Source organism: Equus przewalskii, chromosome 3 (assembly GCF_037783145.1).
Source record: "Equus przewalskii isolate Varuska chromosome 3, EquPr2, whole genome shotgun sequence".
In the NCBI taxonomy this organism is placed as follows: Eukaryota; Metazoa; Chordata; class Mammalia; order Perissodactyla; family Equidae; genus Equus; species Equus przewalskii.
This window is the reverse complement of record NC_091833.1, coordinates 80,767,029-80,792,172: the sequence shown is the minus strand read 5'-3', so window position 1 is coordinate 80,792,172 and position 25,144 is coordinate 80,767,029. Positions and strand designations below refer to the sequence as shown.

General features: G+C 40.5%; 1 protein-coding gene across 3 annotated transcripts in view; it reads right to left on the bottom strand.

Annotated features, from left to right (window-relative positions):
- Window positions 1-1,467: 1,467 nt before the first annotated feature.
- Window positions 1,468-25,144, bottom strand: part of TXK (TXK tyrosine kinase) — a 66,732-nt gene continuing 43,055 nt past the window's right edge. For all 3 annotated transcript variants that reach the window (XM_070615015.1, XM_070615016.1, XM_070615018.1), the window contains 6 exons: window positions 24,945-25,116; window positions 13,105-13,321; window positions 10,427-10,491; window positions 8,392-8,510; window positions 5,267-5,424; window positions 1,468-2,833 (listed from right to left, as the gene is read on the bottom strand). In XM_070615015.1, the coding sequence (XP_070471116.1) occupies window positions 2,765-2,833; window positions 5,267-5,424; window positions 8,392-8,510; window positions 10,427-10,491; window positions 13,105-13,321; window positions 24,945-25,116 (800 nt within the window). In that variant the 3' untranslated portion in view covers window positions 1,468-2,764. The remainder of the gene's footprint in view (window positions 2,834-5,266; window positions 5,425-8,391; window positions 8,511-10,426; window positions 10,492-13,104; window positions 13,322-24,944; window positions 25,117-25,144) is intronic.

Below are 25,144 nucleotides of genomic sequence, written 5' to 3'. Positions count from 1 at the left end.
TGGAGGGTTATAGTTTGCTTTCTCCCAGCACCAGTCCCTTGGATATATCCCAAGTTAAGCTAAATTCGGAATGTTGAGTACCAGGGCCAGACACATGTTTCGTATGCTTTGAAATCTCTGGTCTGTGAGACAGCACATGGGCTGGGAGACCTGTGAACTGTACGCCTACATAACTGATGGGGAACCAAGGGAAAAGCTTCTTTGCATCAAGATGAACCCCATACACTATGGCCTTATCGCCAGCAATCATACACACTCTCCAGGCAGATGAGGAGGGACTCAAGCATCTATGCACATGGAGAATTGGAAGTCTTCCATTGAGACTGAAGGGCTGTGCATGCTTTCTTTCCTGTCCTGTAACCTTACAAAAAGCTAAGCAAACTTAGTGCTGGATTAAATGCTGTTGTGTCTTGTGAGTTTGATTGCCAGCCAAACATGGTGCCAATGCAACGGTGGAACCATGTATTGTACTTCAGTAAAAAGTTTACTAAAGAAAAACAATTCCTTTGGTTGTTTTGCCTTAAATGTTATTTATACTTATTGTATCTTCCCCTTGGCCTCCAAATTCTTCCCTTTTTTCTGAGCTTCCTTTCTCTCCTTTGATCTCCTGTCTTCTCCTTTTTGAGGGCTCTCACCCACAACTAACCCCTAAACTTCGTATTTATTTCTTATGCAGAGCTATTTATTGCAATGCCTCACCCCAGAGTAGTTAAGCTACTCACGGAGAGGTCACATCAATAACTAACATTAAGACTGGTTGCAAAACGTAGTTTCCTTCCGTAAGTTGTGTGGCTACCTCTTAAAGAAATTTTTTCTTTTGTTAGATGAGAGTGTTGAACTGCTGTCCATAATCATTCCACATTCACACATTATCTGGAGTCTTAGTTACTTATATGATAGCTCCAGTTATTCCTGTTCCTAATTTGGTATCTCAAACTTTCTTACATGTTAAAAGGAATAGAGCTCGCCTGCCACTGCCAATATATGCTCTTAGAGTGCCAACTGCTGCCATATAACCCCCAGGAACGACTTACATCTGGTATCACTCTGTGCTCTGTATTCTGTCTCCCTGCATTGCATCTCTAGACATGGGAAATGCTCTATAGTCAGTCCTAGCTTTTCAGTGTTTGGGTTTTGCTTTTTTCTTTTTGGGGGAGAGTAGGGACTTCCAAGCCTAGTAAAACCTGAGAAGGACACCTTACTGCATATATTGGTATTATTTTATTTCCTATGTAATAACATTACCTTCCCTCCCTTTGCTTTTGCTGTTAAATAGTCTCATGCCCTCTTGAGCTAGATTTTCACACATTTTACTTGAACTAAGGTCTCAGTCATAGGATCTCCTGTCTCACCTCCCCATAGCAGGAGTCATGAGGAAAAGGGGTGTCATAGTCTCAGACACAGCACAGTATCTCATACAAACATTTCTGAGACCACCACTTGAATCAGCAAGGTTGATAACTCTTGTGCCTGATGCTCATTATTTTAATGCACATTTATTGAATACCATTGATATCCAAAGATATCATTCTTGGAGTGGGGAAATATGATTTAAAAGTTACAACCACTGATGGCCAGCAACTTAGAATTTAATGAGAATCATAAAACATGTTCCCCCAGGACCATGATGCAGAGTGGGACAATATACAAACAGTAGGCTCCCATTTGTTGTTAAACTCCATGGCGATGACGCTGGTGCTTTCTGCAGCACCCTTCCTCCTGTGGTACTTCTGAAGCACTCAGAATGATAAAGATCAATTTCCAATCATTCCTACAAACAGTGCATGAGAAATTAAGATTTAATTATGATTACTAGTTATTTCACCTTGAATTCAAAACCCTGGACTACGGAAATAACAGAGCTTTATGTAACATTTGGACATCTTGTTTTTGCTTCCTCTTGTTCTTGTGGAAAGACCAACTCATCCTCTAGAAATAAACAGGAGGTACTTTTTATGACAAAATAAGGTTTCTTAAATTGTCCAATTTCACGTGTACAAAGTGTGAAATCTCAGAATTGAGACTCAGGTTCTGAATTGTCCCTGACAATGGATATCACTAGAAATAGAAATGTCACCAGGACCTATTCAAAGAAGAACTTTGATTATGTCCTAAAACAGTGTTTAAAACTGGAATACAAGAAACTGTCTGCAAACTAATGAGATATGTACAAAAACAATTTCTTAAATAACATGGGGAAGACTGTAAAAGACAGTTCCAGAATGCTCACATTCATGTCGTTTGTTAAGGTGCATTTTCTGTAAAGATCTGTACAGCTCAAAGGCATGAAATTCTACAGAGGAGTCTCCTTTATTCCATGAGTTGGCAGAATTCCTTTTCATCTTCTGTGCATGGAACACTCCCCTTCAGGAAATGTCACTCAGAATGTCACTCCCCTTCAGGAAAGAAATGTCCTCAGCCCTGGAAAGGGTCAGGTTGTCGCATACCCTCAGGGGCTCTCAGGGCTATTCTCGTGAAGAGAGCCACTATGAAGACTGCTACAGAGCATTTTTTCCTTCTTCACATATGGGACATGAAGAATATCACAGAAAAATCAGAGTTCAGAAGTTCCTCTCAAATATACAGGTAGAAAAACTGTCAGAATATTCTTAAATTTTAAAAAGTTTGAAAAGCCTGTGATCTTTGCGCTGTTTCCAAGCGTCAGCAACTCTAAAGGAAGATAGTCACTATCGGTGACCCTACACAGGATTTCCTTTTGTGACAGTTTTGCAAGATGATCCTCTGGGGTGCCATTCCATTCAGGTCACCAGGTTTCTGCAATCTCTGTGAGAACCTGCAGCAGCTCAGTGAACGTAGGGCGGCCTTTGGGTTTCTGGAAAAGGGAAACAGGTGGTCAGCCCAGCTTAAGACTCACTCAGACACCAGCTCTGGGACCTGCTGGCAGGGACTGGATCTAGGCTGGTTCTCCACAAACAGAAGAGAAAGCTATCTTGGCTGACGCACAGGGCGTGATTGGCAGCTGGGCAAGGCACGAGTGTGAAAATGTAAGAGAAGAGAGCCCTGCGAAGTTAAAATGGCTAGAGCTGCAGACAGCCATATGTGGCTATTTAAATTTAAATTAGTTAAAATTAAATAAATGTTTAAATTCAGTTCTCTGTCACACCACCCACTTTTCAGGTCTTCAATGACCAGGTGTGGCTACCCAATTTGACGGCACAGACAAAGCACATTTCCATTCTCACAGAAAGTTCTATTGGACCTCACTGCCCTAGTGATTGACTTGGATGACTTGATATGTACGGGAAAAGGAAGAGCTGGGAGAGATGGAGCATCGAGAGTATCAGACTCCCGGGCTCAGTCCAGTTATTTACTCTACCTGATCCCCTGTGGGAAGAAGGATTTCAGCCAGAAAGCAAAATGCATGTTTTCATGAGGGACTTTGCAGGTCCTGGAGCACAGGCTGCTCTGTCCTAAGGCTCAGTCAACAAAAAATCTGGCCACGCAGCCAAGGACTGGAGCATTTTTCCTATTTCACTGTGGGATGTGGTTTGGCTTTGGCTCCATGAGGAAGAAGAGATGACCCTGTTGGCATCTTTGAAGTCCATGGGAAATAGAACTCCTCATGGGAGCCATAGTCTCATAAAGATCACTGGCAGCAGGGTTAGTGGGGAGACACCACACTTAGTGGCTTATCAACAAAGGACATCAATAAAAAGGACAGAACAGAAGAATTTGTGAGCACTCGTGAGAGTCCTTCCTGAGACCCCGAGGATCAGTTGTGGAGCTTTCTGCAGGGGCTAGGGTTCCGCAGGTAGCAGGGCCTGTGAAACGTGCGTGTCAATGCTAATATCACATTGAATCTAGAGATGCCTAAGCACTTGGGGCTTTTAGATTACATTAAAAAGTTGTAGGAAACATCAACTTTTGCAAACAAATAAATTAACATACCAAAACGTTTTAATCCACGTTCCCACTGCAGTTTGAGACTGACGTCATATATTTGGTCCTCTTGTCAGCATACTATTTACTCCTTTCTCTGTCTCCTCTTCACAGATATACAAAATCTCAATAGGTATTATATTATATGCACGTGCTTCATATACAATATGTATTCCTGAGCTATTTGTGTAATTATTGCAAAGATGCTCTTAAGACATCTATTTGCCACTGACCGCTTATTTAACCTTTTTTTATGTCTCAAGATTCCTTGCCGATTAGTTAACCATATGTAAAATATTTTCATACATTGGGGATATTTATAAAATTAATATTTGTCTGGAATATGAACAACCATATCGCTCTTAAAATATTGAATTTTCCAGTATTTGTGGGATGAGAATCAAGTGATTTCATTTTCAGCCAGGAGGAAACTGCTCCCCCAGCTGTGGCTTTTCTGGGCTAAAACTGTCAGCTGGAAAGAGAGAGGAGCCGTCAAAATCACAGGGGCAGCTGCAGAGCCGGCCAGGGGCGGAGCAGTTAAGTTTGTGCACTCCACTTGGGCGGCCCAGGGTTCACCGATTTGGATCCATGCACCACTTATCACGCAATGCTGTGGCAGGCGTCCCACATATAAAATAGAGGAAGATGGGCACAGATGTTAGCTCAGAGCTAATCTTCCTCAAAAAAAAATCACAGGGGAGTCTGCTACGAAGGGGAGGGCTGTGCTGAGTCAGGGCCCAAAAAAGACAGAGGTGGAAGGTGAACCCCTCTGGCTTGGTTTTTAAGCCTGGCATTTCTAGAAAAAGAGAAACGGGGCTCCCAAGAGATAATTTCCCAAGTAGAATTTCCTGGCACACTTTCTGCCTTCATTGCTATTCTGGTTTCATCTCTCTATCAGGAGTCTTGAGTGCCACAATAAAGATGAAACCCATTACTTTTAGACTTGGAAAAGCAAGACAAATTAGAGTGAAATAAACAAAAACAGCACCCTTCTCTTTCAGTGTGGAAGCTTAATAAACCTAACTCTACCCTTAGTTTCCTCCTACCAGTTCTTAAAAGGAGTAAACCATCTGATCGCTGAGGCTTTCACAACATCAAGAGTTTCTACAAGAACCAGAGAGATAAGACTTGGAAAATGCACTGAATTCCTCAGATGAAAGGCCATTGTTAGAAACAAAATGGATTAATGACTTTGTCATGGGAGTTTCAGACAGAAATGGTACTTCTGCTCGCTCTCAGGGATCATTACCAAAAAACAGACACGTTTTCCTGCCGTGATGGAGTCCTGGGGTAAGATTTGTGATAATCGGGTCTGTTCTCAGATGCTGGGACTACAAACCTTCACAGGAAAGTAAGGGACACTCACCTCATGCCAGCAGCTGTACATGACTTCGTATACGGACATTGGTGCCAGGCGAGGGCGGTATAGTCTGAAGCCATTAGAAATGGCTTCCACAACTTGCAAATTTGACTTATTTTCAAAAGGCATTTTTCCTTCTGTAAAAACTTCCCACATTAAGACTCCTGCAAATAAAATGCATGAAAACAAAAGGTTAGAGAGAAATAGTTACTTGGAACTGAAAGAACTATTTTAAAATACAAGGCATTATTTTCCTCTTCCAGCTTTTGAGTTATAACCATCCAGAATCACAGCAGTTCCATCTAAGAAGCAGACCATGTGCAGCTTAGTTTCTGAGCAGGCCTGTAAGCTGAAAAACTTTCGAGGGAAACAATGCCTTTCTTTTTCCATTGGTCTTGACTGTCGCCCTACTGGAATAAAGTGCTGGCAGCATTTTCATTTCTATGTATGCTCATGTCCCCACACCCTGAAATCAACAAACCCTTCTGCCATTCAATAGAGAATGACAGAGGCAAAGCAATCCTGAGGAAAAAAACAAAGCTCGAGGCATCACAATCTCTGACTTCAAAATAACTACAAAGCTATAGTAATCAAAACAGCATGGTACTGGCAGGAAAATCAGACACAGAGATCAATGGAACAGCATTGAGAGCCCAGAAATAAACCCACACATATATGGACAGCTAATTTTCGACAAAGGAGATAAAAACACACAACGGAGAAATAGTGTTGGGAAAACTGGACAGCCACATGCAAAAGAATGAAAGTAGACCATTATCTTACACCATACACAAAAATTAACTCAAAGTGGATTACAGATTTAAATGTAAGACTGGAAACCATAAAACTCCTATGTCTATAAAACATAGACAGTATGCTCTTTGACATCAGTTCTTGCAGAATCTTTTTGAATATCCTATCTCCTTAAGCAAGAGAAACAAAAGAAAACATAAACAAATGGGACTACATCAAACTTAAAATCTTCTGCAGGGCAAAGGAAACCATCAACAAAATTAAAAGACAACCTACCAACTGGGAGAAAATATTTGCAATTCATATATCCAATAAGGGGTTAATATCCAAAATATATAAACAACTCATACAATTCAACAACAAAAAAACAAACAACCCAATCAATAAATGGGCAGAGGATATGAACAGACATTTTTCCAAAGAAAATATACAGATGGCCAACAGGCACATGAAAAGATGTTCAACATCACTAATTGTTAGGGAAATGCAAATCAAAACCACAATGAGATATCGCCTCACATCCATCAGAATGGCTATTATTAAAAAAACATGAAATAACCAGTATTGGAGAGGATGTGGAGAAAAGGGAACTATCACACACTGATGGTAGGAATGAAAACTGGTGCAGCCACTGTGAAAAATAGTATGGAGATTCCTCAATAAATTAAAAATAGAAATACCATATGATCCAGCTATTTCACTTCTGGGTATTTATCCAAAGAACACTAATTCAAAAAGATATATGCACCCCTACGTTCATTGCAGCATTATTTACAATAGCCAACTCAAGTGCCCGTCACCAGAAGAATGGATAAAGAAGACGCAGTGTATATATAATGGAATACTACTCAGCCGTAAAAAAGATGAGACCTTGCCATTTGTGACAACACAAATGGACCTTGAGAGTATTACACTAAGTGAAAGAGGTCAGATGAAGAAAGACAATTACTATATGACTTCATTCATATGTGCAAGATAAACAAACATAGATATAGAGAGCAAAGTGGAGGTTACCAGAGAAGAAGGGGACAGAGGAGGGCGAAAGGAGTAAAGGGGCACATGTGTATGGTGACAGATGGCAACTAAACTTTTGGTGGTGAACACAATGCAGTCTATACAGAAGTAGAATTATAACGATTACACCCGAAATTCATATAATGTTATAAACCAATGTGACCTCAAGAAAATTTTTTAAAAAAAGGAAAACGGCAGAATTGTGTGAGCCTCTGCTGCTTGCCAAGGCCAAGAGTTTACCAGCCAGTAGATGGCATGTGTTCCCTTCCTCCCACTGAAAGATTAGACTGCCGAGTAGAGCCCCAGAATATCTAGCAGGGGCTCTCTACAGAAGTAGGTGTTCAATAATCATTGATTGATTGATTGATTGATGACTGAAACTCTTTCAAGGCTCCCAATTTGAGTTCCTTTAATTATTCACTTATTCTACAAATATGTATTAGGTATTGATTAGAGGCTGGGCCTATGCTAGAGCCAAAGGATCCTTAAGAATGAGACCAGTTCATGTGCTCAAGAAGCTCACTGTCTAGTGGGGAAGCAAGACAAGTGGTCAAGCCAAGCTCAAGGAGTTCTCATTGTTCTGCAACCACTTGATGAGGTTCTTGTGTTGCCATCCACTGGTCTCATAACTCAACAGCTCTCCGGTAGAGCTTAAGATGTCGCTTGCCTAGACTACCACATGTCAGTGGAGAGCTAATGAGGTCAATGATACAAGTTTAACTTTACGTGGACAATAAAATTCACACCCTTCTGAGGGGGCACAGCTGTCTCTCCAAACCCAAAAAGCCTTCCAGGAAGGTCTGGGTGAAAGAAAATAGATTATGACACATTTATTGCCACTTTTTGAAAATCAACTCAAAGAAAAAACCCCAGTGGACATGGGTCTATAGTGTCTCTGTCTCCAAGAAGAACATTACCCAATATAAATGCCAATTGATGGATGCCAAGGATGCCTATGTCTAAATTCCACAAAATTTGAAGGTAATGAAGTGAATGAGGTGGTGCTAGTAGTTAGACAATGAAGTTTATTAATTACACTCAAAATTCAAGATTGTCATGTAATCAGTTTTCCTTGGAAATCTCTGTGGCGTGGAAAAGTTGGCCGAGTTTGTTTTCTAGATCAGTAGGCTCTTTGTTATGGTTTTATAGCAAGTGCTCAATGAGAAAGGAAAAGATCCAAAGGCACAGTTCTGTAAGAAGGTGTTTGACATCAGTTACCAAAGACAGCCTGGATGTGTTTAGAATACCTAAGACAGAAGCACAGTTATAAGAAGACTTTTTTAAAATGCTACATCATATTAAGAATTCAAAGTTAAAAGAGAATGGCCTGTTTCATTAAATCAAGCTCCATCAAATTCACTCACCGAATGACCAGACATCAGATTTGCTGCTGTACTTGTTGAAATGGAAAACTTCAGGAGGGGACCACTTGACTGGGAACTTGGCTCCAGAAGAACAGATATATTCATCATCCAAAACATACCTACAGTCATCAGATTCAAAGCACATTGTGTTCATTACCTCCAAGTTTTGTTTACTTCAAATTCCTTTAGTTAACTCCAAGATCGAACAAATTATTTTGGGCCAGAAAGGTTCTGTACACCTTCTCTTCTTGTTATTAAAGTGGGAAAGTATCCATTATAGTGTTTCTTCCCTAAACCAACCTTCAATTGTGTTTATTTTATCTGGGTCTCAGAAAACCATAGCAATTCTTCAGTCGAAAACATACTCTACCGATTACATTAATTATGATAAATTTTGAATTCTGCAAAGAAACACGCTGAATGTTCTAACAACAAAAGTTATAAAAAGGAAATAAAAGAGAAATATATAATGGAAAAGAGTAAATTCAAAGTTGGATTCCTTATTTTTTTTCTTTATGCATATATTTTTCCGTGGGGCAGAGAGAGAGGGGAAATGAAAGTATTTGAACATAATACATTTTGATGTGAAAAATCTCCAATGCATTAGAATGGTCCTATATGGAAAGAAGTCAATAATAACCACCATCTCCTTTAAAAAATAATTTAAAAAATTAAACCCGCTCTCTTTTTTGAGAATTGTATGCAGGAACATCCAACTGTGGGAATCTGGAGAATAGAGATGATAGCCAACTTGTGCTATGTAGCCCCTTAAGGATGCAGTAGAGTATTTTTTAATTACTGATTAATGCTTCCCCACACTCCCACTTTTTTTTTTCACATGCCTTACCTTACCCCATCTTTAAGCCCTTTATTGAGCCAGAGGTCATTCTACTAGGGGAAAGAAGGAGTAATAGAAAACAAAAGGCTTTTCCTTTTCCTCTTTTAGCCATTTTTCATAGCTTTTGAGTTTCAAAAAGCTTTCCAGAGAAGGACTGAGTTATTAACAAAATATTTGGGAGAACAGATCATGAATAAGACTGAGATCTCCCCACCACCACCACTGTCCATCCCTCTGGAAGATCCCGTGAGTTGGGATTGGAGGAAAATTGAAGGGAAAAGGAAGGCATATTAGAAATCAGTGGGTAGCTGAGGTAGGGTCCTGTACCCTGCACCCTACAAGGGCTGCCCAGGCAGAAAGATTCCAGAGAACAAATAGCCTGTGGATGTGCCTAGGTAAACAGGGCCTCAGATAGCTCCACGGAGTTTTCTAATCATGGAGAGTGTCCGATATGAAGGAATCTTGCAGGCAGAAATTTAAGATAAGTCAGCGGCCACCTGTGTGGATGGCCAACCAAGGACAAAACAGGAAAAGGGTGGTTGCAAAGAAGCCAGTTTCAATGGATACCAACAAGGACCAGACAGGCCATCTCCCTACCAGTACCATGGCCCCATGATACACACGGAACTTAGATTTTGACCCTGAAGAGAGTCAGGGAGAAACCCCACATTCACTGGGATTAGATTTCTATCAACCTGAAGGAAAAGGGGCTCAAAACAGAAACTGCATCGAGTTCTAGAAAATAAGTTTAGATTTTCCACACTCTTGAGTTGTGGACTTAAAGTCAACCACTACACTTGATAATGGAAATGCATGACGATGACATAGAAAAGTCAGAACTAAGCAAACAAAGTTATACTTTTCTCTTTCAGAAATACACATATATCAGAAAAGCTTTTTTCTTAACCTTCCACATATGATGAATAGACTGAGAAATTCTTTTTAATTTTAAAATATGCCACGGTTTTCTTAATAATGGCCTGAGAGAAGACCAGAGGAAGAGCCCCCAGTACCCATTTACCACACTGCTGGAACTGGCGCATGTCCTAAAGTTCAAAGTGGGTGAGCAGGCCATGTAACCACATTAACACCTCCCCCAGAGGAAAGAAGAGAGCAACGCGCTTAACATTTCAGTTTGTCAGTAGACAAATGTAAGATTCCCTCTTAGGAGTAAACAACAACAAAAAAATCATGTACCTTGTCATTCCAAAGTCCGAAATTTTTACTACACTTGTAGAACTGACCAAACAATTCCTTGCTGCCTATAGAAAGAAGAGAAGAGCCCAAGTTTGAACACAGGATTTTCTTTCAAGAGTTTCTACTCTCCTTTTCCTTAGTGTGCTAGGGCTCCCGCACTACTTCTCCGTGTAGGCGGCCAGGCTATTTTTATGGTGATGCCTGTCAATGCTATCCACGATTCAACGTGTCTGCCCTCACATGATGGATTTTCATGATTCTTCAAAGAAATTTAAAAATATAAAGAAATTTTAACGTTTTTTCCTTTTCAAAATTTTTAATCTTTCTCAAGAAATATCCTTGATAAATATGAGGATTAACTCAATCTAAGAGAAGATAAACTATGAATCTTGACATAGAAAAATAATGTGTATTTTAAAATTTATCATCATAAATAAAAAGTGAAAAGCCCACTATGCATGGAAAAGGGATAGTCATTACATATCTTTGGGATTTATAATTGCTAATAAAAATTAAGAAATTATATTTAAAAACTTTAAAAACTATACATTTCATTGAATATAATTATTTACAATGACAATTTCACATTTCTTAAAATTACCACAGTGAACTAAATATGGTACTATACAATGCAGGGACAATCGATTTGATGCCAAAACAATCCATTTCCAGTCAGCTTAGTCAAGAGAATCATTGATTTGGGTACTTAACCTCACGTAGGTCAATGGTTTGATCAATTTTTCTCTTTTCAGCTAATTTATGGTTCAGTTAGTCCAGAAACAAAAGTAAGAAGCTTGAAGCAGTAAACCAAAGGAACCAGTTTGGAAGATGTTGACAAGCACCAGCAATGATCCCAAAGCCGAACCACAAGGCAAGCTCTTGACAAGGAAAAGACTCATTGTTAGCTGATATATTTTAAGTAGCATGTAGGTGCATAAAACAGAACACTAAAGAAAGTGATCAAGGAAGAAACCAAGGATAGGAGGTTCTTCAAGAAGCCACCTGGAGCAAATAGAATGACCCAAACCGTCACCCTGTTGAGTTTTTAATTCTAATCCTTATTAAAAAAGACAAACCTGCAGAGCGCAGGAAAGTGAGCTAGGTGGAACAGATGCCATATCCATCCATTCAAAAATTTACTCATAGCTCCTGTGTGCTAGACACTGGAGAATGTGCATGAGGGATGCCAAACAATGGTCTAGCTATGTAATAACAATAGTTAGCATTGCTGAGCTCTTCTACGTGCCAGGCACCGTTTTATGTGCTTACACATATTAATTCATGCAATCCTCCCGACAAGTCCATATGAGGGGGGTGCAATAATTAATACCACTTTACTAGTTAACTAGCTTGCCCAAAGTCACACAGTTAGTAAGAAACAGAGTCGAGATTTCAACCCAGGCTATCTAGCTCTAAAGTGGTTCTCAATCCTTTACTGCACACTGGGCTCACCCAGGGAGATTTAAAAAAATACTGGTGGCTAGATTCCACTCCCAGAGATTCTGATTTAATCGGTCTGGAGTACGGTCTGGGTATTGTGATATTTTAAAAGCTCCCAGGTGATTCTAATGTACAGCTAAGTTTGAGAACCATTGCTCTGTAACCTGTGTTCTCATCACACTGTGCTGCAGCTCAGAAGTCTGGGCCTTGATATCAAGGAGTTTAGCATCTAATAGTTATGTAAACAATGTAAACGATTAACTATTACAGGAAGTAGTAAATAACAAATGCCATGAGAACTCTAAGTCATGTGTAGGACAAGCAATGGTGTGTGTAATTACCAGGGGTCAATATAATTATCCTCCTTTCTCTCCCCAAAATATTCCAGCCTGAATCTTGAATAATATAGTCACCCTGGTTATGGGTGATGGAAGTACAGGATTATCTCTAGGTGACAGTCAGTATCAGGGACTTCTAATAGAATTCTCAAATCTCACTGGAGTTAATTTTTGGACTTAGACATAAGACATGGAAGGACATAGAAGGAATAGTATGAATATCAGAAATAAATGTGGAGTGAATAGAAAATGTTTTTCAAGGGGAGGTAGCGAGGCAAGAAAGCAGAGCGATTAGCATTTGGGGCAAGACAAGCTTCAATCTTTTTTTTTTTTTTTTTTTTTGGTAAGACTGTTGTGAGCGTTACAGAACAGAATGATTTAGGGTTTCTGATCCTTCTCAATACGGCAGTAATGCTGCTGTGATACTGTTAGAACCAAACCACCTTCACAGGGGGCAGTTTCACCCTTGGGAGAGAACAAGGGGAGCTTGTTCTTCACTATTGTATCTCCAGAGCCTGGCAGAATGGTTGGCATATACCAGGCACTCAATACATACACTGGGCACTTAATACATGTATGAGGTACTCAATACATATTTGATTATTGGGTGGAAGGAAGGAAAGAAGAGGAAAGAAGAGAGGGAAAGAAAATTAGTTCTAGTTAGTTGATTAGTGTGATGGTTAACTAGTTCAAGGCATATTTAGAGTAACACCTACTTGGCTACAGCGTCAATGGGCAATTAAAAATAAAGTTATATTTCACAACGAATTTCATGAATAGGAAAATGTTTAAAAATTAAGCCAAAGGATGCATTATTCAAAGTATGGAAAGTTCTAAATTTTCATTCTTTCTGAAAGTAAGTATAATACATAAAATAACAGGAATTTGCACCATACTTACTAAATCCCTGTGAATAAAGCAGTTTCTCTCCAGATACTCCATTCCTTCACATATATCCTGGCACACACTCAGTAGCATTTCCTTCCTAAGCTTGCCTTTTCTCTCTCTGAGGTAGTTAAGCAGGCAGCCATTTTCCATAAATTCTGTCACAATGTAAAGAGGCTTCTGCTGTGTACATACGCCATAAAGCTGAACTAGCCTTGAATGAGATAATTTCCTGGTGAAGAAAAACATACAACGGTAAGCAGTATCATTTCTTCATTTTAAAGCATTTGGACCCAACTGGTGATATTTACCATCTCTATGTAATTTTTATCATCCAGATATGATAAAAATTAACCCAACCACAGAGAAAGTAGAGAAGTTTCCTTTCCACTTTACGTGCTGAGAAAATGGGGTCAAGAGTTTAGGCAGTACTTCCTAAGTCGTTGTAGATACATGTCCCATGAGCTATTTTTTTCTGCTTCCCATTTGGAAGCCTTTTGCTTCCTCATTACTGCTACTCCTTGCCCAGGTCTTACAGAGTTTCTGTTCCTTGAATTTCAACCTTTCTAACTGCAGCCCCTCAGACAAAAAATTCTGTACAGACAGGAGCAAAGAAAGAGTGATTGATGCATATAAATAAGAAAATTAAATTCTAAAGAATAAAGGCATTTAAAAGGGAATTTTTGGATACAGTTGGAGGCTGAAAAACATTTACCAAAATGAAATCTCTGTATTTACTACACACACACACACACACACAGTTCCTTGAATGTTGCCTATTAAAACACACACAGAACTTCTTAGTCATCTAATTTATCATGTTTTATTGTTTCTTCCGGAATATACCATTCACTCCCTAAAGGCCTTTTATGCCAGCTAGATAATTTGAATATGGAAAAAAATTCAAATTAATGTTTGTGATTTTAGAAGATGTTTAACAAGCCAATTCTTTGTTAGTCGAAAGTATCTTGTAATGTTACCTCTTTTCATTCATAACGATAAAATAAAATCAATGACTCAGGGAAATTATTTACCTTAAAACAATGTGTATGAGGGGTTAATTGACACATTACCACACAATTAGCTTTCAAAAACACTCCACTTAGTGGGGAAGAGAGGCCTTCAGAGAATCTATACACGATTTTAATTTTTAGCTATATATTATATATATTTTTTTTGTCTAATTTGCCTTTCTAATTCATAAAGCATACTTTCAGTTAAGGGGTGTGGTTTAGATGTAAGTAGAATAATGGCAGGAAAGCAACTCCTGAAATGAAATATTAATTTGCCATGAGAAATCCACCAAGTCGATACCCACATGTAAGCATTTGAGAATTGGAACATTACACTGCATTTGCTTAGCAAGATCACTGGCAAAAATCTATCAGAAATAAGACAAAAACAAATAAATAAACCTTTATGTAAGTGGTTCACTCTAACAAACAAGACAAATATTTCCCAGGGGGATAGAAAGATGCAAACAGAAAACGTATCTTCTTGTTTGCTGTAACTTTACTACCTATTCATACAATTTTTTCTCAGTCTAGAAAAGTGTATATGACTCATCATAGGGTAAATGTCATATTTATTTAAATTTGTTATTTAAATATTGTCACACTCAGCAGGCTTCTCCTCTCCTCCTCTTCTAATTATTCTCTTTCCCTAAGTGATCCCATTGAGTCTTGGGGTTTTAAATGTCATCTCTGGTGACCATACTGACCTCTTTCCTGAACTCCAGATTCATATAATTACCTGACCTCTTGGTCACACTTGGCTATCTAAGAGGCTTCTCAAATTCAACATGCCCAAAGCAGAATTCTTGATTTTTCCTCCAAACCTGCTCCTCCACCAGTCTTCCTCCAGCTCAGTAAATGGTGCCACCCTCTGCCTAATAGTGCACGCCAAAACCCTGGTTTTGCACCTGTGTTTCCCTAGTTTTCTCCCATGAACTGCCACATCTACTGTATCAGCAAGTCCTGATGACACTGTCTCAAAAACGGATGCTGAAACTATTCTCTTCTCTCTCTCTCCACGCTCCTCCCCCCACCATCATCTTCTACCCAAACCATTGCAATAGTTTCCAACCTATCTGGCCACCCCCACTTTTGATTCCCAAAAATCATTCTCCACTTAGTGGCCAGCATGGCCTATTTAAAATATAAACCAGATCATTTTTCTGCTCAGAACACGTCAAATCTCCCTTGACCATCCAATCTAATTGAGGCTCCAACCCATCCTTGTGTCTCTATCACTTCATTCTGTTTTGTAGTCTTAGCCCTCACCTCTCTTTGAAATTATATTGTTCATGTATTTATTAGTTTGCTGTCTGTTTCCCTTCCCATCCTTCCACTAGAAAATATCCGTAACACAAGCCCTTTAAGAATAGGAACCTTACCTGTCTTACTTATCATCGTATTTCCAGTACTTAGAACACTGCTTGGCACATAGCAATAGATAAGTGTTGAACAAATGAATGAATGAATATAAGAAAACTGAATGATGCCATTGATTTTTAAACATATTTAATATTTGGAGAGCTCAATAATACTTCATTTATTATTAGAATATTAAATAAAAATCATTTAAATGAAATCATATTTAAATAATAAGGCCTAGGAATCCAACTAAAAACTTTTATTATCAATATTAATTACCCCTGGAGAAAGACACTTTGAGAGGTGGAGGCGAGATAGGAGCATTTTCCATTTTTACTTTATTCATTTTTGTGTAATATGAATTTATAATGTTAAAGCTTTTCTTTCAAAATCTAAGATATTTTGGCATGAAGACATGATGTAGAAATAATGAATGGGTGAATTCCAAGATGGCGCCGTGAGTAGTCCTCTTTGTCTCTCGCCCTTCGAGTCTACAATTATTTGGACACTTATCGCTTGACAAAGGATATCCAGACAGCATCTCAGGACGTCTGAGACACCCACGCGACTATACATCGGAAGGCGGACGGACTTTCCTCCGGGAGGATGTGGAAATAGGTGAAAACTCTCCGACCCCGACGGGCAGCCTAGTACCCGCAAGCGGCTTTCTTCCAACGGACGCCCCCAGAGGATCCACACACATCTAGGGCAGGAGCGAGAACACAACAGAGGAGCGACGGTGGAAACAGGTGACCAGAACCCTACCTAAACCCCCCGCAATTACTCCTAAACGCAGAGGGAAACTTTGGAGTTGCACACCTGAGCCCGCGGGGAGAGTCTCTCCCCGCCATTGGCGGGGAGACCCGGCCTGGTGCTCGGGGCGCCCGGAGGGTCCCAGAGAGAGACACGGAGGGCACGGAGGTCTCCCAGCTGCCGTTGCCCGCCCCGTGGGACTAGGGATTGCCGGAGATCTCGGAGAGGACCGGGGCGGGGGAACTTTCAAAGGCGGGTCCGGCGACCCGGTGGGGAAGCGCCGGAGCTCCGCCAGGCAGCAGACAAAACTCTCTGTCTGCCGGTAGCAGAGGGGCCACGCTGAGCACTCAGGGCTCCCGGCAGAGGCCCGGAGAGAAGCCCAGAGGGCGGGGCGACCCCCAGCTGCCGTTGCCCGCCCCGTGGGACTAGGGATTGCCGGAGATCTCGGAGAGGACCGGGGCGGGGGAACTTTCAAAGGCCGGATCGGCGACCCGGAGGGGAAGTGCCAGAGCTCCCCCAGGCAGCAGACAAAACTCTCTGTCTGCCGGTAGCAGAGGGGCCACGCTGAGCACTCAGGGCTCCCGGCAGAGGCCCGGAGAGAAGCCCAGAGGGCGGGGCGACCCCCAGCTGCCGTTGCCCGCCCCGTGGGACTAGGGATTGCCGGAGATCTCGGAGAGGACCGGGGTGGGGGAACTTTCAAAGGCGGGTCCGGCGACCCGGTGGAGAAGCGCCGGAGCTCCGCCCGGGCAGCAGACAAAACTCTCTGTCTGCCATTAGCAGAGGGGCCACGCCCAGCATTCAGGGCTCCCGGCAGAGGCTCGGACAGAAGCCCAGAGGGCGGGGCGTCCCCCAGCTGCCGTTGCCCGCCCCGTGGGACTAGGGATTGCCGGAGATCTCGGAGAGGACCGGGGCGGGGGAACTTTCAAAGGCGGGTCCGGCGACCCGGAGGGGAAGCGCCGGAGCTCCGCCAGGCAGCAGACAAAACTCTCTGTCTGCCGGTAGCAGAGGGGCCACGCTGAGCATTCAGAGCTCCCGGCAGAGGCCCGGAGAGAAGCCCAGAGGGTGGGGCGACCCCCAGCTGCCGTTGCCCACGCGGTGAGGCTAGGGATTGCCGGAGATCTCGGAGAGGACTGGGGCTGGAGAGAGTTCCAGAGACCCAGCTTAGTAGCCTAGGGGGAAACCCTACAGGCTCACAGAAGCCTTAGGGAAAGCCTCTGCACAGCACAAGTAGAAGGCACCCAGCCGCCAGCCACAAGGCTGGAAGACCCCAGGGCAAAAGCAGCATAGCTAGGTGTACTAACCACAGACTGTAGAAGATGCCAATAGCTCTCCTGCGACCCATAGAGGACAAGTGAGATTTGGTGGGTGCCGACAGCAACCGAGCGACAAATAAAAGTGATCCCACCCCTGGCCGCTGGAAAAGCCCATAACACCGTTGCAGACCCCAAGGAGAGAGCGCATCTAGGTGGGCAACAACAGTAGGCACCTGCAGCCTGAAGCCCCCCGTGACGGCCCCCACGGCAGAGGAGGGAATCCAAAGGGCCACTGTGGCTACGAAGAGGGGCCCAGGCCCAGTTAGCAACTACGGACAGGGTTCCTGGTTGGTGAAGTATAAACAGCTGCTCCCCCCACCGCAGCAGCTGAAACAAGTGAAAGGAGCAACTAAACTCTATCTCCATGCGGAGGCACAAATCAACATCATCAAGCAATATGAAAAAATACATTAAATCTCCAGAACAGAAAGAAAGTAACAAATACACAGAAAACAATCCCAAAGAAAATGAGATATATAACCTAAATGATGATGACTTCAAAACAGCCATCATTAAAATACTCACTGAGTTAAGAGAGAATTCTGACCGACAACTCAACGAGTTCAGGAGCTATGTCACAAAAGAGTTTGATACGATAAAGAAGAACCAAACAGAAATACTGGAAATGAAGAACACAATAGAGGAGATTAAGAAAAATCTAGATGCTCTGAACAGTAGGGCCGATAATATGGAGGAAAGAATTAGCAATTTGGAAGATGGCAATATAGAATTGTTGCAGGCAGAGGAGGAGAGAGAAGCAAGACTTAAAAGAAATGAAGAAACTCTCCGAGAATTATCAGACACAATTAGGAGATGCAACGTAAGGATTATAGGTATACCAGAGGGAGAAGAGAAGGAGAAAGGGGCAGAAAACCTATTCAAAGAAATAATGGCTGAGAACTTCCCAAATCTGGTGAGGGAGATGGATCTTCAGGTGACAGAAGCCAATAGATCTCCAAACTTTATCAATGCAAGAAGACCAACTCCACGGCATATAGTAGTGAAGCTAGCAAAAGTCAACGACAAGGAGAAAATATTAAGGACAGCCAGGCAAAAGAAACTAACCTACAAAGGAACCCCCATCAGGCTATCAGCAGATTTCTCAGCAGAAACTTTACAGGCTAGAAGAGAGTGGAATGATATATTCAAAAATCTGAAGGACAAAAACCTACAGCCGAGAATTCTCTACCCAGCGAAAATATCCTTCAAATACGATGGAGAAATAAAAACTTTCCCAGATAAACAAAAATTAAGGGAGTTCATTGCCACAAAACCTCCTCTTCAGGAAATCCTCAGGAAAACCCTCATTCCTGAAAAATCCAAAAAAGGAAAGGGGCTACAAAACCAAGAGCAGAGGAGATAAGTAGAAGGACAACAACAGAGAGTAGCAGCTCTACATCAGAACAGATTAAACCATGGGACGAGAAACAAAGGAAACTGAAGAAAACCAGAAAACAAGACACAATATGGTAGTGGTAGGCCCCCACGTCTCAATAATCACTCTAAATGTAAACGGATTGAACTCCCCAATCAAAAGACACAGAGTGGCAGGATGGATCAAAGAACAAGATCCAACAATATGCTGCCTCCAGGAAACACACCTCAGCCCCAAAGACAAACACAGACTCAGAGTGAAGGGATGGAGAACAATACTCCAAGCTAATAATGAACAAAAGAAAGCAGGTGTCGCTATACTAATATCAGACAAGGTAGATTTCAAAGCAAAACAGATAAAGAAAGACAAAGAGGGACAGTATATAATGATAAAAGGGACTCTCCACCAAGAAGACATAACACTTATAAATATATACGCACCCAACACAGGAGCACCAAAATTTGTAAAGCAACTCTTAATAGAACTAAAAGAAGACATCAACAACAATACAATAATAGTAGGGGACCTCAACACACCATTAACACCAATGGACAGAACATCCAGACAGAAAATCAACAAGGAAATAATAGAATTAAATGAAAAATTAGACCAGATGGACTTAATAGATATATATAGAACACTTCATCCAAAAACAGCAGGTTACACATTCTTCTCAAGTGCACATGGAACATTCTCAAGGATTGACCATATTTTGGGAACCAAAGCAAACATCAATAAATACAAGAGAGTTGAAATAATATCAAGCATCTTTTCTGATCATAACGCTATTAAACTAGAAATCAACTACAAGAAAAAAGCAGAGAAAGGTGCAAAAATGTGGAGACTAAACAACACGCTTCTCAACAAACAATGGATCATTGAAGAAATTAAAGAAGAAATCAAATATTATCTGGAGACAAATGAAAATGAGAACACGACATACCAAATCATTTGGGATGCAGCAAAAGCAGTCCTAAGAGGGAAATTCATCGCAATACAGGCTCACCTCACTAAACAAGAAAAAGCTCACGTAAGCAACCTCAAACGACACCTAACAGAACTAGAAAAAGAAGAACAAACAAGGCCCAGAGTCAGTAGAAGGAGGGAAATAATAAAAATAAGAGCAGAAATAAACGATATTGAAACAAAAAAGACAATAGAAAGGATCAATGAAACAAAGAGTTGGTTCTTCGAAAGAATTAACAAAATTGACAAACCCCTAGCCAGACTCACCAAGAAAAGAAGAGAGAAATCGCAAATTAATAAAATCAGGAATGACAGAGGAGAAATCACAACAGATACCAATGAAATACAAGAGATCATAAGAGAATACTATGAAAAACTATATGCCAACAAATTGAACAACCTGGAAGAAATGGACAAATTCCTAGACTCCTACAATCTCCCCAAACTGAATCAGGAAGAAATGGAGAATCTGAATAGACCAATCACAAGTAAGGAAATAGAAACGGTAATCAAAAACCTCCCCAAAAATAAGAGTCCAGGACCAGACGGCTTCTCTGGAGAATTCTACCAAACATTCAAAGAAGACTTAATACCTATTCTCCTCAAACTGTTCCAGAAAATTGAGAAAGATGGAGAACTCCCTAACACATTCTATGAAGCCAACATCACTCTGATCCCCAAACCTGACAAGGACAACACAAAGAAGGAGAACTACAGGCCGATATCACTGATGAACATAGATGCAAAAATCCTCAACAAAATTTTGGCAAACCGATTACAGCAATACATCAAAAAGATTATACACCATGATCAAGTGGGATTTATACCAGGGACACAGGGATGGTTCAACATCCGCAAGTCAATCAACGTGATACACTACATTAACAAAATGAAAACCAAAAACCACATGATCATCTCAATAGATGCAGAGAAAGCATTCGACAAGATCCAACACCCATTTATGATAAAAACCCTCAGTAAAATGGGTATAGATGGAAAGTACCTCAACATAATAAAGGCCATATATGATAGACCCACAGCCAACATCATACTCAATGGACAAAAGCTGAAAGCCATCCCTCTGAGGACAGGAACAAGACAAGGGTGCCCACTTTCACCACTCCTATTCAACATAGTTCTGGAGGTGCTGGCCAGAGCAATTCGGCAGGAAAAAGAAATAAAAGGAATCCAAATAGGTAACGAAGAAGTAAAACTCTCGTTGTTGGCAGACGACATGATCTTATACATAGAAAACCCCAAAGAATCCACAGAAAAACTATTAGAAATAATCAACAACTACAGCAAAGTAGCAGGGTATAAAATTAACGTGCATAAATCAGTAGCATTTCTATACACTAACAATAAACTAACAGAAAAAGAACTCAAGAACTCTATCCCATTCACAATCGCAACGAAAAGAATAAAATACCTTGGGATAAACTTAACCAAGGAAGTGAAGGATCTATACAATGAAAACTACAAGACTTTCTTGAAAGAAATAGGCGATGACATAAAGAGATGGAAAGACATCCCTTGCACATGGATTGGTAGAATAAACATAGTTAAAATGTCCATACTACCTAAAGCAATATACAGATTCAATGCTATCCCAATCAGAATCCCAAGAACATTTTTCACAGAAATTGAACAAACAATCCTAAAATTCATATGGGGCAACAAAAGACCGCGAATTGCTAAAGCAATCCTGAGCAAGAAAAACAAAGCCGGCGGAATCACAATCCCCGATTTCAAAACATACTACAAAGCTACAGTGATCAAAACAGCATGGTACTGGTACAAAAACAGGTCCACAGATCAATGGAACAGAATTGAAAGCCCAGAGATAAAACCACACATCTATGGACAGCTAATCTTCGACAAAGGAGCAGAGGGCCTACAATGGAGAAAAGAAAGTCTCTTCAACAAATGGTGCTGGGAAAACTGGACAGCCACATGCAAAAGATTGAAAATTGACCATTCTTTTTCACCACACACCAAAATAAACTCAAAATGGATCAAAGACCTAAAGATTAGGCCTGAGACAATAAGTCTTTTGGAAGAGAATATAGGCAGTACACTCTTTGACATCAGTTTCAAAAGAATCTTTTCGGACACTGCAACTCCTCAGTTGAGGGAAACAATAGAAAGAATAAACAAATGGGACTTCATCAGACTAAAGAGCTTCTTCAAGGCAAGGGAAAACAGGATTGAAACAAAAAAACAGCTCACTAATTGGGAAAAAATATTTACAAGCCACTTATCCGACAAAGGGTTAATCTCCATAATATACAAAGAACTCACACTGCTTAACAACAAAAAAACAAACAACCCGATCAAAAAATGGGCAGAGGACATGAACAGACATTTCTCAAAAGAAGATATGAATATGGCCAATAGACACATGAAAAGATGTTCATCATCGCTAATCATCAGGGAAATGCAAATCAAAACTACACTAAGATATCACCTTACCCCCGTTAGATTGGCAAAAATATCCAAAACCAAGAACGACAAATGTTGGAGAGGTTGTGGAGAAAGAGGAACCCTCATACACTGTTGGTGGGAATGCAAACTGGTACAGCCACTATGGAAAACAGTATGGAGATTTCTCAAAAAGTTAAAAATAGAAATACCCTATGACCCAGCCATCCCATTACTGGGTATCTATCCTAAGAACCTGATATCAGATATCTCAAGAGTCCGTTGCACCCCTATGTTCATTGCAGCATTATTTACAATAGCCAAGACGTGGAACCAGCCTACATGCCCAGAAACTAATGATTGGATAAAGAAGATGTGGTATATATACACAATGGAATACTACTCAGCCATAAAAAAAGACGAAATTGGCCCATTCACAACAATGTGGATGGACCTCGAGGGTATTATGTTAAGCGAAATAAGTCAGTCAGAGAAAGACGAACTCTATATGACTCCACTCATAGGTGGAAATTAGTATATTGAGAAGGAGATCTGATTGGTGGTTACCAGGGAAAAGGGGGGGTGGGGGGAGGGTACGGAGGGGGAAGTGGTGTACCCACAACATGACTAACAAAAATGTACAACTGAAATCTCACAAGGTTGTAATCTATCATAACATTAATTAAAAAAAAAAAAAAAAAAAGAAATAATGAATGAAATAAAATGAAATGAGATGCAAGTGAAAAGGTTCTTAGATAAATTAAAATTACTTACATATGTATATTTTTATAGTTATAAATATAATTACCTCACATAGCTCAGACATGCTCTGCTGCTAATAAGCTACATCCACGGACAAACTCATGATTCAACAATTACAATGAAGAATCCTTTAAAGGCAATGCAGTGTTGTAATACTTTAAAGAAAATGTGATACTCCTAGTCAAAAGAGCTGAATGCAAGTTTTTGTTTTATCTCCTATTGACTGCGTGACCAAGGGCAACTCATTCAAGATTTCTAAGCTTCAATCTTTTACATGTGAAATGGGGAGAATAGAACCTGTCCTTCTTCCTTCCAATGAACGTTAAATGAGATCATGTACGTGAACATACTACAAAAAGTATACACCAAAGTTAAGATAAAAGATACAATTTTAAAGTTTAGTAGGATTTTATGGGCTGAAGTTGTCTAAGAGGAAAAGACTGTTGCCATTTTTTTCCATTCTTCTAAACAACCTTTAGCAGATGTTCTGGAAACCCCATGAGTACAGGCCTCTAATTTAGGCGACACCCTTGAAATACGGTGATGAAGAGCACAGGAGAGATTTACAGTTGCTCCTCTACTGCACTGGGAACGCTACACAGAGTGACAACAATTTTGGTTAACAGTTACAGCCACTACTATAAGATCTGGCATATAATAGCTGCCCAAAAAATATGTGTTGATTATGGATGGACATATTACCTAAGACCATGGGCTTTGTGCCCAGACAGTTCACAGTTCTGATTTCCACTAGAAACTCTACCAATATTTTCTTGTGGGACTGTAGGCAAATTAGGTAAGTTTTCAACATTTCCTTTTTCTCCTCTATTAAATTGGGATCTTAATAGAACCTATCTCATAGAATTGTGGTGAGGATTCATTAACTCATTCAATAACCCACAAATACTTTTTGAACCCCAACCACATGCTAGTCATCATTTTAGACACTCACCAAGTTTTAAGAGAACAAAATAAGGCCCTATTATTATGTTCTAGTGGGAGAGGAACAAAACAAATACACATGAAGCTTTGGAGTAGTGACAAGGGCTTTGATGGAACTAATACAAAGTGATACATAGAAAGCAATTGGGTTAGGAGTGCCAATTAAACAGGGTAGTTGGGGAAGACCTCCTGGAGGAGGTGACATTTAAACTACACACTTACAAAAAAGAAGGTAATATATACCAAGCTGTATATGTTTGGTAGATAAAGCACAATGTGTGTCAGCTATTTAATTTTTTAAAGATAAATGTATTTGCAACTGGACATTAGAATGCAACTTTTCCTGCCTCACTTTCAAAAGATCAGGAAAAAATTGACTATGTTCAAACCCAAAAACATATTAAGTCCATCTGAATTGACTTAAAAATAAGCCCTTAGCCTCATGCCTGCCTCCATAAACTGCTAGGAACTCTCTCTTCCATTGTCCTCAAAATATTATCATCAGAGATCCTGACCCAAAATGCCCAATCAGGCTTGAACATTTCAAGAATCCCCTCATCATGATGGTAGACATGTCTAATTCTTTCTCGATAAGGATTCCAATACGACTTCAAATTCCCCTGAATCACGTCTCCCCTTCATTCTTTTCTTATTATGCCTATTTAATCCAACACCCAGGAATATAGATTTTATCTGGACATGAAAACATAGGAAATGAATATCACAGGAGATGAAGACATAGGAAAACCATGGTCTGATATAGGTAGTGTCAGGGAGCAAAGGCCACTAGGGTAACCTAAGGGAACAAAAAATGTTTTTGGGAAGTTGATGTCACTAGCTTGGGCAGAGTTGTGATACAAATCCAGGTGTAATGGACCCCCAAACCCAGGATCTTTCCAGGACATCAGTATATTGTATGATACTTATCTGGGTGTTCCTTACACTTACGTCATCACTTTGGCCTCTTCGATGAAATCCTCTTCAGACATGGAGCCTTCATTGATGGCCTTGATGGCTACCTGGATGTGTGATCGCCACTTGCCTAAATGCACCACCCCAAACTGACCACTTCCAATCTCCTCTACAAAAGCCAACTCAGATGGATCGATCTCCCACTTTTCTGCAAAAGTAAAACATCTGTGTTACAA